The sequence below is a fragment of the Enhydra lutris genome, unplaced genomic scaffold (genome assembly GCF_002288905.1).
Source record: "Enhydra lutris kenyoni isolate GAN:26980312 unplaced genomic scaffold, ASM228890v2 scaffoldscaffold13, whole genome shotgun sequence".
NCBI classification, from domain to species: Eukaryota; Metazoa; Chordata; class Mammalia; order Carnivora; family Mustelidae; genus Enhydra; species Enhydra lutris.
The window spans coordinates 56,321,659-56,334,882 of record NW_019154097.1 but is presented as its reverse complement, the minus strand read 5'-3'; the positions used below and the strand labels follow the sequence as shown (position 1 = coordinate 56,334,882).

General features: G+C 38.6%; 1 protein-coding gene across 1 annotated transcript in view; it reads right to left on the bottom strand.

The window, feature by feature from the left end:
• Nucleotides 1–719: 719 nt before the first annotated feature.
• Nucleotides 720–13,224, bottom strand: part of LOC111145517 (acyl-CoA synthetase medium chain family member 3) — a 35,340-nt gene continuing 22,835 nt past the window's right edge. The window contains exons 4-11 of the mRNA XM_022500407.1: nt 12,926–12,938; nt 12,562–12,688; nt 11,527–11,607; nt 6,551–6,652; nt 4,575–4,702; nt 4,383–4,482; nt 1,362–1,481; nt 720–975 (exon numbers count right to left, since the gene is read on the bottom strand). Coding sequence (XP_022356115.1) covers nt 889–975; nt 1,362–1,481; nt 4,383–4,482; nt 4,575–4,702; nt 6,551–6,652; nt 11,527–11,607; nt 12,562–12,688; nt 12,926–12,938 — 758 coding nt within the window. The 3' untranslated portion in view covers nt 720–888. The remainder of the gene's footprint in view (nt 976–1,361; nt 1,482–4,382; nt 4,483–4,574; nt 4,703–6,550; nt 6,653–11,526; nt 11,608–12,561; nt 12,689–12,925; nt 12,939–13,224) is intronic.

The window sequence follows — 13,224 nt, the reverse complement described above, 5'->3', positions numbered from 1 at the left end:
TAGATACAAGCAACAGTAGTATGGTGTTCTTTTAGTTAGACCCTGAAATGAATTTAAACTATTTTTAAGTTACTTGAATAAAAATGTGACTAATAAAAATCCCTAGCCTGTTTTCAGGTAGATACTTAGACTTTGAGAATTATGATCATCATCTAACTGATATTTTTATTTTTCTAAAAACTTTTATAATAAGTTGTTTAGTTTTATTTCAAAACTTGAAGATTTGTTCTGATTTGTATATCAACGAGTCAGAAGAATGATTCAACCAACAGGTCAGAAATTTGATTCAGATACTATATGCTTTAAAATTTTCTTAGCAATTCATGGCATTGTTTTCATATTGCCAAGATCATAAGAACATTGGCACTAATGCAGAGGAATTTTATTCTAAATAAATATTCTAAATATTTTATTTCAGAATTCAGCCTCTGATGTTATACCCACAAGATATTTTATTTTACTTTTTTTTTTTTTTAAAGATTTTATTTATTTATTTGACAGAGAGAGATCACAAGCAGGCAGAGAGGCAGGCAGAGAGAGAGGAGGAAGCAGGCTCCCTGCTGAGCAGAGAGCCCGATGCGGGGCTCAATCCCAGGACCCTGAGATCATGACCCGAGCGGAAGGCAGTGGCTTAACCCACTGAGCCACCCAGGCGCCCCATTTTATTTTACTTTTTTTAAAGTTTTTTTTTTTAAGTACTCTACATTAGAACCCTGATATCAAGAGTTGCATTCCCGACTGACTGAGCCAGCCAGGTGTCCCAACCGCAAGATATTTTAAATCAACAACTTACAAATATATTACCACATTTGTCATCACCTCCCTATACTCTTGTGGTTTTGACAGAATCTTTGTTTTATAGATACTGTGATAAATAATAGAACAGATTTAAATTGTTTCCCATTCTTTCTTCCTCAGTTCATTTCTTTTGATCTTCCCGCTGATAGTCTTTGGCAGCTCTTGAACAAATTCCACCTGTTGGGATCAAGGGAAAAAATTAGCCCATAAGTTTTCATCTTTAGACAAAGTAAGTTATATAGCAGTTATTATCTCTAGGTGAAAGAATTAGGACACCCATTTGGGTCAGTGTTGGTAACAACCAGAAACGGAGATGGGTGTTATTGAGGAGATGTCGCTTAGTATTTAGAATTTACTACAAGTCCAGTAAGCCAAATGACCCAGCAAATTATGTCAAGAGATTCATTTTAATCTCAAAGAGTCTGATTCTTATCCATGTCATTAGTTCAGTTTGGAATATTTGGTGTAGCATGTTTGAGGAGAATATTTATTAAAATTAAAAAAAAAACAGCTGAAATTTGTCAGAATGCTAAGCAAATTGTCATCATAATTAGAATACCTACCTTTCTGGGATATTTGTAAGGTGCTGTAGTTTTTTTTACATGCTCCTGAATCTCCTTTTTTAGTTGTTCTTGATCATGTGACATGTAATCAGGGGCCAGAACAATAAAAGCCTTTACTACCTGCAAAAAATATTTGAAACACCAGGAAGATGAGTTGTATATTTTTATGTTTCTCTAACTGGGAATCTAAGTGCTTGCTGGGGTGGGCCAGAAGGCTTCATAGTGTTTAATCCCAGCTCTGTGCTCTTAAGTCAGCCAGTTTGAGTCTCATAACTCTTGTTCTGTAATACAAGAGAGTTTCTGGGACCTCTGCTTTGTTAATGATCTTAATGAATTAGAACTTTCTCATCTAACTACATCTTGAACTCTGCCCTCTGACCTGCTTCTGTTTCTGAGCTGTCTTTGTTCTTGACTTCTTACCTCATCTTTTATCTCCTTCAAGAAAATTTCCTTTTAGAAAAAAAAACATTTTCCTTTTAGGAACTCAACAATGCACTAAGCACAGCCTTTTGGGTAACATACTTATCCTGGTCTAGCCTAGTTTCTAGGTCCCTACCCTCATTGTGGCCCTTATAAAGAGTATTCACACTGAGTTTGCTGTATCCTTGTTGAAGGGAACAGTTCATTCAGGCTGTGCACTCTTTATTCCAGAGGTACTTATGTTGATGATAAGGTTGTGAAAATTCCAGCAGACACTTTGCTATTACTCCGACCAATTTACCTGACCTTGAGGAACAAGAGTAGAAAATGGTGGTGGTCTTGCTGTCTAATTGGCAGAAGACAGGGAGGACTTCATCACTTTATGCTCACAAATCCTGTTCTCAAAGTTCACTCTTCTTTGAAATGTTTTGGAAATCCTGCCCTGCCCAGAGTATTTAGACATTCTATCTATAATTTTATCATACCCATTTTTTGATATTTCATAAAATGTTTTTGTGTTTATACTGGCTCTTCTGCTTTATCAATAAAAAAATTTAACCTTGCTAGAGGTGACTCATTCAGAGGCAGATTATTTTAAGAAATAATGTTTGTAATTATTGGCTTGAATATTGATGACTTCTACACTTTGGATAACGTCCACTGTATCTTTGTAAAAGTTTTGTGTTTTTTTTTTTAAGATTTATTTACTTATAGAGAAAGCACACCCATGCACCCAGGAGTTGTAGGAGGGGCAGAGGGAGAGAATCTCAAGCAAACCCCACACTTAGTGCAGAGCTCAACTTGGAGCTCAATCTCATGACCTGACCTGAAATCAAGAGTTAGATGCTCAACTGTCTAAGCCACCCAGGTGCCCCTATAAAAATCTTTATAAACCAGGGCACCTGGGTGGCTCAGTGGGTTAAGGCCTCTGCCTTCAGCTCAGGTCATGATCCCGGGGTCCTGGGATCGAGCCCCACATCGGGCTCTCTGCTCAGCGGGGAGCCTGTTTCCTTCTCTCTCTCTGCCTGCCTCTCTGCCTAATTGTGATCTCCGTCTGTCAAATAAATAAATTAAAAGAAAAAAAAAACCTTTAAAAATCTTTATAACCGTTACAGAAGATCATAAATTAATATGGAGTGCCCTAACATGATTAAGAGCATGACAGCTCAGAAACAGAAGGTTCAAATCACACTTTGTTGTGTAATTTTGGGAATGTTAGGATACCTCTCTGTGCTTGTTTCCTTCTCCAAAAAGAGAGGTTGTGAGGATTAAATAGGGCCTATACAGGCCCTGTGTAGGGCTTAATAATACCTGGAACATCAGAAGAAGTCATCAGAAATATTAGGTATTAGTTGTAGTAGTAGTAGAAGTACAACAATTTTTTTTTTTACTAAAATCCTTAAGTTGGCTTCAAAGTTTCTCTAAAATTCTCTGCAAAATGTTGCATTTTTATAAGAGTCTATAGTTGTGCCGTTTAATATGGTAGCCACTTGTAACTTTAAACTTAATTAAAATGAAATAAACATTTTCTAAGTCATACCAGCCACATCTCAAGTGCTTTATAGCCATGTGTATTGTATCAAATGGTACAGATATAGAATATTTCCATCATTGCATAAGTCCAATAGTGACCTATGGCCTTCAAATTACAAAGAACATTGTGATCCTACTGGTGGAGTTAAGAGTGAAAGGATAAACTTCAGTAATCACAGAATCAGTTCCCTGATCTATGGAATATTGGAGGCCTTGCTTGGCAAAGGAGACCTGAAGAGTAGCATGGAACCTTTAAACCCAAACTACCCTGTGATCAGCCTCAGTAAGAATGAGCTTTCAAGCGTATATACGACTCTTGATCTTGGGATCATGAGATGAACCTCTCACTGGGCATAGAGCTTGCTTTAAAAAAAAAAAAAAAAGGGGGGGAATGAGCTTTCAGGACTCTCTTATTCACAGCTTATTTCCTGAATCTTCCACCCATCCATGTACCCAGCCTACTTCTGGTTGCCTTAGTTGCTATCTTTTTTTTTTTTTTTAAGATTTTATTTATTTATTTGACAGAGAGAGATTACAAGTAGGCAGAGAGATAGGCAGAGAGGGGTGGGGAAGCAGGATCCCCACTAAGCAGAGAGCCCGATGCAGGGCTCAATCCCAGGACCCCGAGACCACGACCTGAGCAGAAGGCAGAGGCTTAACCCACTGAGCCACCCAGCGCCTCTTTAGTTGCTATCTTTGACCTTCCTTCCACCCCCTGATACCTGATGCCGGCCTAGCCTCCTCAGCTACACTAGAGACCATGTTGGTTTCCAGACCTGGGTAATAACTTAATACCATCTAGCTGATATCTGGCATCCTATCCTGCTGTGAGCCTGGGTTGTTGGCATTCACACCATCCCTCTATGGAAGGATACAAATTCCTTATATATATTTTCAGTCTTATTTGTAGCAGTTCTTTCTGACTAGCATATTTACTAATGACTGTCTGACTTGGAGTTAGTCATTTGGGTAATTCTGTTTCAGTGAACTGCTGAAAAGTATGTGTTAGACTGCCAACAAATTATAAAGTGGAGATGAATTTTTTTTTTTTTTTTTTTTTTTTTTTACCTCTCCCCTGATGGGGTCTGGGCTGCTGACAACAGCAGCCTCTACAACAGCAGGATGCTCAATCAGCGCACTTTCCACCTCAAATGGTCCAATTCTGTAACTGGGAGATAAAACATATAAAGGTGAGCAGCAGATCCACTCCAGAACACCAATGATCAGTTAATGTAGACATATACACAGATGAAAAATTACCCAGAGGACAATATGATATCATCTGCTCTTGCAACAAACCAGAAATAGCCATCTTCATCCACATAGCCCCTGTCCCCAGTGATGTAGAAATTGCCTCGTAGTGTTGAAGCTGTTTTTGTAGGACTATCCTGTGAAACAAATAGCATTTTGTTAGTATTACTGTGAATGTGATTCTTCTGTTCATTTGGAATTTTAAATGTTCAAGGGAGGGGGAAAAAAAAAGTCATCTCTTTGAGAAGACTGGGAATGAAGAGGTGCCAGCACATGAAATAAAGATGAAATTCCATTGTTGCCCAGTCAAAGAAAGATAAACTATAGTTACAAAGACTAGGCATGCTGCCATCCTGACAATTTTCTTTTTTAAAGATTTTATTTAGGGGCGCCTGGGTGGCTCAGTGGGTTAAGGCCTCTGCCTTCAGCTCGGGTCATGATCCCAGCGTCCTGGGATCGAGCCCCACATCGGGTCTCTGCTCCATGCAGAGCCTGCTTCCTCCTCTCTCTCTGCCTGCCTCTCTGCCTACTTGTGATCTCTGTCTGTCAAATAAATAAAATCTTAAAAAAAAAACAATAAAAGGGGCACCTGGGTGGTTCAGTGGGTTAAGGCCTCTGCCTTCAGCTCAGGTCATGATCCCAGGGTCCTGGGATCGAGCCCTGCATCGGGCTCTCTGCTTAGTGGGGAGCCTGCTTCCCCCTCTCTCTCTGCCTGCCTCTCTGCCTACTTGTGATCTCTGTCTGTCACATAAAATCTTTAAAAAAAAAAGATAAAGATTTTATTTATTTATTTAGAGAGAGAGAGGGAGATAGCAAGGGGGGAGCACGAATGGGGTTGGGAAGGGCAGACACAGAGGGAGAAGGAGACTCCCCGCTGAGCAAAGATCCTGAGACATGGGGGCGGGAGGGCCGCAGGGAGAGGGAAAGAATCTTAAGCAGATCCCATGTTGAATGCAGAGCGCAATGCAGGGTTCATTCCCGTGACCCTGGGATCACAACTTCAGGGGAAACCAAGAGTTGGTTGCTTAACCAACTGAGCCACCACGTGCCCCCCTGAGAATTTTCTTTGATGGATCACTAAACACTGCAGGAGTTGAGGATCCAAGGTGTGGGGTAATTAAGTCTTTTGGGTGGTTAATACTTAACACTGGGAGGAAAAGAGAGAGGTGAATACTCAGAGTTAAAAGAAAGCACCAGCACCTAATAAAGAATAAACTTTGCTTTTACATTTTGTTTTGTTTTACACAAAAACAGAACTGGTTCTGTAACTTTGGTAGGAGGAAAAAAGGAAGTATTGTTGTATTATGTAAAATTCATGGACAAGTAGGGATGCCTGGGTGGCTCAGTCAGTTAAGCATCTGCCTTCGGCTCAGGTCATGATCCCAGGGTTCTGGGTTCTGTCCCTGTTTCTCCCTCTCCTCTGCCTACTGCTCCCCCTGCTTGTGCTCTTTTTATCTCTGTCAAATAAATAAAATCTTTAAAAAAAATTTTAAATTCACTGATAAGTAGAACCCGGACCTTTGATTATATCAATGTAAACTTCACTATAACATGTATACTTCCATCATAGATGAAAATAGGTTTGCAAACAGTAGGGAACTTGGAAGGCCTCTAGTGAAAGACATTTCTTAATCTCACTGCCCCATTTTCTATCCCTCTCACTCAAGAAGGGAGACTAAGCAGATTTCAGGAAAATGATTAGGTACTGTTTTACTGTGTAGAGGATGAGTATATACAAAAAGGCTGTCTTTCTAGGGCTCCCTTCTCTTACCTTCATGAACCTGGAGCAGTGATCTAGCCTTGGGAGAACAAGCATTTGGATGTTTCTTTGATTTCCTCTCTGAGGAATTAATATTCAGGACAATGAATCTCTCAAGATATGTCTAAGTACCTATCCTGGCTGTGTTTTATGGCAAATAGGGATCATTACCAAGCACTTTTGAGAAATAAGTAGGAAATAAAAGGTTATTTAATAAGTCTCTTACTATATAATGAGCAAAAAGGCCAAATGGTCGGTTAGGTAGAACTTGAATGCCAATATCTCCTTCTTGTCCAGGAGGTAGAACATTGCCATTTACATCTAAAATCTAGGATAAAATAGAACAATTGATTTAAGGAAATGTTTATGTAAGGTGCATGTTAAAAATTTTACTTTGCATGTTTTGTATTTTGCCATTTAAGAATGCAGACTTCCAAAAAAAATTTAAGTATACTTTAAATTCTCAAGAGAAATGTATTTATTTAAATTCTTAGTGCAAAATACATGATAAAATGCAAGTTAGCAAAATATAAAGAATAAAAATCATCTTTAATTCTATCTAACAATAATCTCATTTTTGGTCATATCTTTTGAGACAATATAGAGATAGGAAAAAAATAGGATCACTTTATAAATACACTGTTTTACAACCTTCTTTTATCATGCAGTATGTCTTGGTTGTCTTATTCTCAAGTAAATATTTCATTACTGGTTTACAAACGTTGTTTAACTATGGAACAAATAAAACCTTACTTCAGGAGCCCAATATAAGTAAGCAGAGAAAGGGGAATGTTCTCTGGTTGAAACACTGCTGAGTATGCCAGAAGCCTTGTTTTCTTACCTTTTCCCGAGTCCTCCTAGTTCCCTGAAGTACCAACAGTGAAAAACTGACAGTAGCTAGCATTACTTAGGCCCTGACTGGATTCCAACTAATAAATGCTACAGCTCTAAGTACTTTACATATATTGTTTTCTTTAGTCATTACAACAGTCCTATCTGGTTAGCACTATTACCATGCTCAAATGAGGAAACCAAGGTGCAGAGTTTAAGCAACACAGTGTATGACTGAGATGGAATTAAATCTCAGCAATCACACTCCAGATCTTGTCCTCTTCGTCACAACACTTCTCTGCAGTCTCTCCAGTGAGTTCAATCCAATTTTTAAAAACCCAGATTAACGTTTTTCAGGCTGGCCACTTAACTCATGTACCACATTTTGCCTTAAATAACTTTTAGCTATCTTTAAATATGAAACCCTCTACTTTCTTTTACGTACATCCACCAAGAGTCTTGTAATCTGAGATGTGGCTTGTGTGGAAAATAGGGGTATAATACTTATTTGGCATTTTCCAGATGGAAATGGGCTCTGTCCCCAAAAGAAACTTGAAAGGCAGAAGAATTCTAAATGTAAAATCTTACTTTTACATTCTTATAAATGAAAAATATATAAATTCCCACCCAGTCATCTAAAGAACATTTGGCTCCAGTATCAAGGAATTACTGATGGAAAGGAGATATTTTAAGAGTTCCAGATACTGGGGTGCCTGGGTGGCTCAGTGGGTTAAGCCTCTGCCTTCCGCTCAGGTCATGATCTCAGGGTCCTGGGATCGACTCTCATCGGGCTCTCTGCTCAGCAGGGAGTCTGCCTCCCTCGCCCTCTCTGCCTGCCTCTCTGCCTACTTGTGATCTCTCTCTGTCAAATAAATAAATAAAATCTTAAAAAAAAAAAAAAGAGTTCCAGATACTTAAAATAGACTACTCTTTAATGGATAGGAAGAGGCAAATGTTCTATTTCTGGAGAGAATCTCCGGATTATGCAAGTGGCCTTAAAAATCTTTAGACATGAAAATTACGGGCTTTGGGCTTTGAAGTTGCAAGAATCTGATACCCAGCTGGTGGGAGCACATCCCCAGATGCCACACTGTCATTGCAGATGCTCTTAGCTAGGTAACAAGAGAAGTAATAGGAGCCCTTGGGAAAAAGTTGAAAATGGAGGTAGCTGCCTTAGGGAAATATGCACATCAAAACTACAAGGAGATATTACTTCACACCCATTAGTTTAGCTGCTATCAAAAACACAGAAAGTATTGGTGAAGATGTGGAAAAATTGGAACCCTTGTGCACTGTTTTGGGAATGTAAAATGGTATAACCACTGTAGAAAACAGTATGGCAATTCCTCAAAAAATTAAAAATAGAATTACCATATGATCCAGCATTTCTGCTTCTGTGTATATACCCAAAAGAATTAAAAGCATGGCCTTGAAGAGATATTTATATTTGTTGATCACAGCACTATTCACAATAGCTAAAATGTGGAAAGAACCCACCCATTGACAAATGAACAGAAACGCAAAATGTGTTATATCCATACAATGGGATATTATCCAGCCTTAAAAAAGGAAGGAAATTCTGACCCATGCTACATGGATAAAACTCGAGGACATTATGCTAAGTTGTAATTAGCCAGTCACAAAAAGATAAATACTGGTTCCACTTAATACGAGGTACTTATAAATAGTAGTTACAAAGATAGAAAGTAGAATGATGGTTGCCGGGGCTGGGGACATTGTGGAATGGGAAGTTATTATTTAATAGATATAGTCTCAATTTTACAAGATGAAAAGAGTTATGGAGCTAGATCTTGTTAATAATTGCACAATATTATGAATGTATTTAATACCACTGAGCTATGCACTTAAAAATGGTCAAGATGGTATATTTTATGTGTATTTATTATAATTTAAAATTGGGGGGGAAATTAGCTAGTAATGCTGACTGGGAATGCATGACAGAACAATTCTCCTCTTGGTCACACCCTTTCTGCATTCAAATGTAGTTGTTCCAGGGACGCCTGGGTGGCTCAGTTGGTTGGACGACTGCCTTCGGCTCAGGTCATGATCCTGGATTCCCGGGATCGAGTCCCGCATCAGGCTCCCATCTCCACGGCGAGTCTGCTTCTCTCTCTGACCTTCTCCTCGCTCATGCTCTCTCTCACTGTCTCTCTCTCAAATAAATAAATAAAATCTTTAAAAAAAAAATGTAGTTGCTCCAGAAAACCACTGGGCTCAAATTAGTGGGGTGGTGGTGATACACTGCTTTTGGATCACTGAGTACAGCTGCACCTGTGAGACCTTCACAGCAATGCATATTGGGAATTGTTATTAAGAGGGAAGAAAGGAACACAGTTTTGTGAAACGCTAGCTTGATTACTTACAATGCAGACATAATAATGCTTAATTACCAATTTTTCTTTCTCTAACCTAAGGCAGCCTATAAACCAATGAACCATTGTTAAGCCTGTTTACCGAATGTAACCAGGACTCCTCTACCATCTCTTCTTAGAAAAGCTTTTCAAAGGAAGAAAATGCAAGGGAAAGATGAATGATAATAATGGCACCTATCTTTTAGGTCTATATTATGTGCTGAACACTTAGTTCTTTAGAGATGTTATCTCATTTAATCCTCACAAGAAGCCTATGATATCAGTTCTGTTATTATTAGGTCAACCAACCACCAGTTTGCCTGGGACTGAGGCAGGAGAGTGTTTCTGGGATGTATGTCTTTCCATGCTAACACCAAGTAAGTCCCAGGCAAACTGAGGCAAGTTGGTCACCCTAGTCCCTCTATTACAAATCAGGAAACTGAGACTTTAGTAACTTCCCCAGAGACACTCAGCCAAAGACACTCAGCTCATGAAGCTCAGAGCCAGACCTGAACCACCAGGCAAACCTACTTTTAGACGAGGTTCTCATCAAAGTTAAAGCAAGGGCGAGAACCCAGATCTGGCTTATTCCATAAGTTGACATCAGCAGTCCATTTCAAACTTACTCAAACTTACCCGATCGTAAGAATTGGGATGCTTATTTAAAACACAGATTTCAGGGTCCCACCTAAAAGGGGCCTGAAAATTAGTATTTTTTTTAAAGATTTTTTATTTATTTATTTGACAGACAGAGATCACAAGTAGGCAGAGAGGCAGGCAGAGAGAGAGGGGGAAGCAGGCTCCCCGCTGAGCAGAGAGCCCGATGCGGGGCTCGATCCCAGGACCCTGAGATCATGACCTGAGCCGAAGGCAGAGGCTTTAACCCACTGAGCCACCCAGGTGCCCTGAAAATTAGTATTTTTTAACGAGTATCTGTGTAAACCTTATGATCAGAAAAGCCTGGGAAGATTGATTTTATCTATAATTACCCCTCATTTAGGTTTGGTTTTGTGTGTTCTGTAAATTCATCTATTATGTGTTTTCATTGCTCTGCCATGGTTTTCTCTTATGTATTAGTCTAAGTTCCTTTGGCTATGCCTAGCTTTGGGTCTGCTGATCTGAGAACAATTCTAACCCTGTCCAAATTGTGCAGATGGGATAATAGGATGCTCCTTAGGGATCAGGTGGTAATAACAGCCATGGTTACAGAGAGCCAGGAAATGGCCAGGCAGGGCTGGGTAAGGAGAAAAATACTTCAGCTACTATAAACTGTAGCTTTCTTTGGCCTACTTGAACCCCTTAGAAGGTCTTAACCTCTCTTGTTAGAAAGGGCAATGTGATGGTTGTGGTTAAAAGTACAGATCCCAGAACCAGATTGCTTGGGATTGAATCCCAGCACTAGTAGCTCCTAGCTATGTGACCTCTGGTGAATTCCTTCCCTCTCTGTGCCTCATCTATAAAATGGTTCTTTTTTATTTTTTATTGACATGCAGTTGATATACAGTGTTATATTAGTTTTAGGTGTACAACATAGTGATTCAACAAGTTTATATATTATGCTATGCTTACCACAAGTGTAGCCACCCTGTGTCACCATACAATACTACACAATACCGTTGAGTATATTCCCTATGCTGGTCTTTTATCTTTGTAACTTACTTATTCTATAATTGGAAGCCTGTATCTCCTACTTCCCTTCAGCCATTTTAAGATGGTTCTTATATTGGTAATGTCTCTCATAAGTTCTTTCTGGGAATCAAATAGGTTAATATTTATAAAATGCCTAGAACTGCTTGGCACAAGAAACTTCTTTGCAAAAAAAAAAAAGTGGAGACCATTAAATTAATGTCTCTAATCCATTTCCATTACATGGAAATTAAGATGTCATAGAAGCAGCATGAAATCATTGCCAAAACTAGGAGCGTAGCAGAGGGTCGAGTGGGGTAAGTGGTCAACGGATTGGGTTGTTAAATATTCTCCTGGAAGGGGATGTACAAACCTTAACATCAAAAGCAGGAGACGGCTTTCCCATTGAGCCAGGCTTAATTTTCATTCCCTTAAAATTTCCGCAGATTAGCACCTAGTTCAGAAGGAAAAAGAATCAAGTAACATTATAAGTAACTTAAAATTCATTCATTCATCTACCATGCATTCATTAAACAAATATTTATTGATGATCATCATTATGATGATGAGCAAGGCTCAAAATAAAACAAATTTCTGCTCTCGTGGAGTGTAGAGATAGACACTAAACAAATACATAAAGTTACAACACTTAGTAAATTGATAATTACTAAAATATCCACATTAATGAAAACATTTGTACCCATATTAGCATGATACTTATTATGCTGCTTCTATTTCATACATCTGTCAATTTTAGGTATTTTAATTTTTGACCAGGCACTACATTCTCATGGTTTATAAATAGAAGCATTATAAAAAGACACTATGAAAAATTTTTCAACCTTTCCCTTATCTGCTCCATTGTATGCCTCCTTTTCCTTACATAATAATCAATCTTGTTAGTAGCTTATTCATTTCCTCTAGAATTCTTTCTTATTCTTATTTCTACAAGCTCTTTAAATAACTCTTTTTAGAAATATACTTGCCCAGGAGTTATCTAGTGAACTCTTAATATTTCAAGTAACAAGGAGCTCAGCATTTTACATTTTTGAGGCAACCCTAAGAGAGTTCCCTCTTACATAAGGGGAAATCTTCCTGTAGATCTAGTATTCTTTCACTTAAAATATATTGTAATGCCTTCACTCTGATCGTCTCTATTGTGGCTTTTCTCAGTAAATGGCTAAACAACTGTATCTGTTACAGGGCTTTTATGCAACTAGCTTCCCTTACAACTTTTTTTTTTTTAACTATTCTTCTAACCACTCACCTTCCTCCCTATCTCTCAATCATAAGGATATAATAAACATGTATTTTAAAATTTATTTATCAGTTATTTATATTTATTTATCAGTTTTTATTTATCCAGCTAAGTTGAGTCCACCCCTGTCTTTTCAATGAGGTCCTATACCGTTTCAGTCTGTCCGTATCCTTCATAGATATCCAGACCTGTCCTTTTTCTCCATTGTTCAGTCACTTCAGGATTGATTGGTTCACCAGCACTCACACAGTGCTTTAAGCTTTTAAATTTATAGCTTCTCAGAAAACAGGTAAGTTAAATTTTGGAGAAAAAATGGAGAGAAATGAAAATTAAAGTTATTTCTAAGAAATTCAATGTAAAGTGTGTTTTAGTTCCCTCCTTCCTCCCCTCGCCAATACAAAATAAACAAACCATTCTAACATTGTAAGGTGACTCCTAAAACATCCTTTTTTTTTTTTCCTACTTTTATTTTTTGGGAGTGTATGATTTGTTGCCAAAAAAAAAGCCATGTCACCTCAGGGAAGGTGCTACATGATAACATTTTAAGTCAGTGATTAAAAATTTACCAATTGGGGCACCTGGGTGGCTCAGTAGGTTAAAGCCTCTGCCTTCAGCTCTGGACATGATCCCAGGGTCTTGGGATCGAGCCCTGCATTGAGCCCCACATCGGACTCTGCTCAGCAGGGAGCCTGCCTCCCCCCCTCTCTCTGCCTGCCGCTCTACCTACTTGTGATCTCTGTCAAATAAATAAATAAAATCTTTAAAAAAACAATTTACCAGTTGTGTGGTTAAATTGACTGTGGAATATTATGC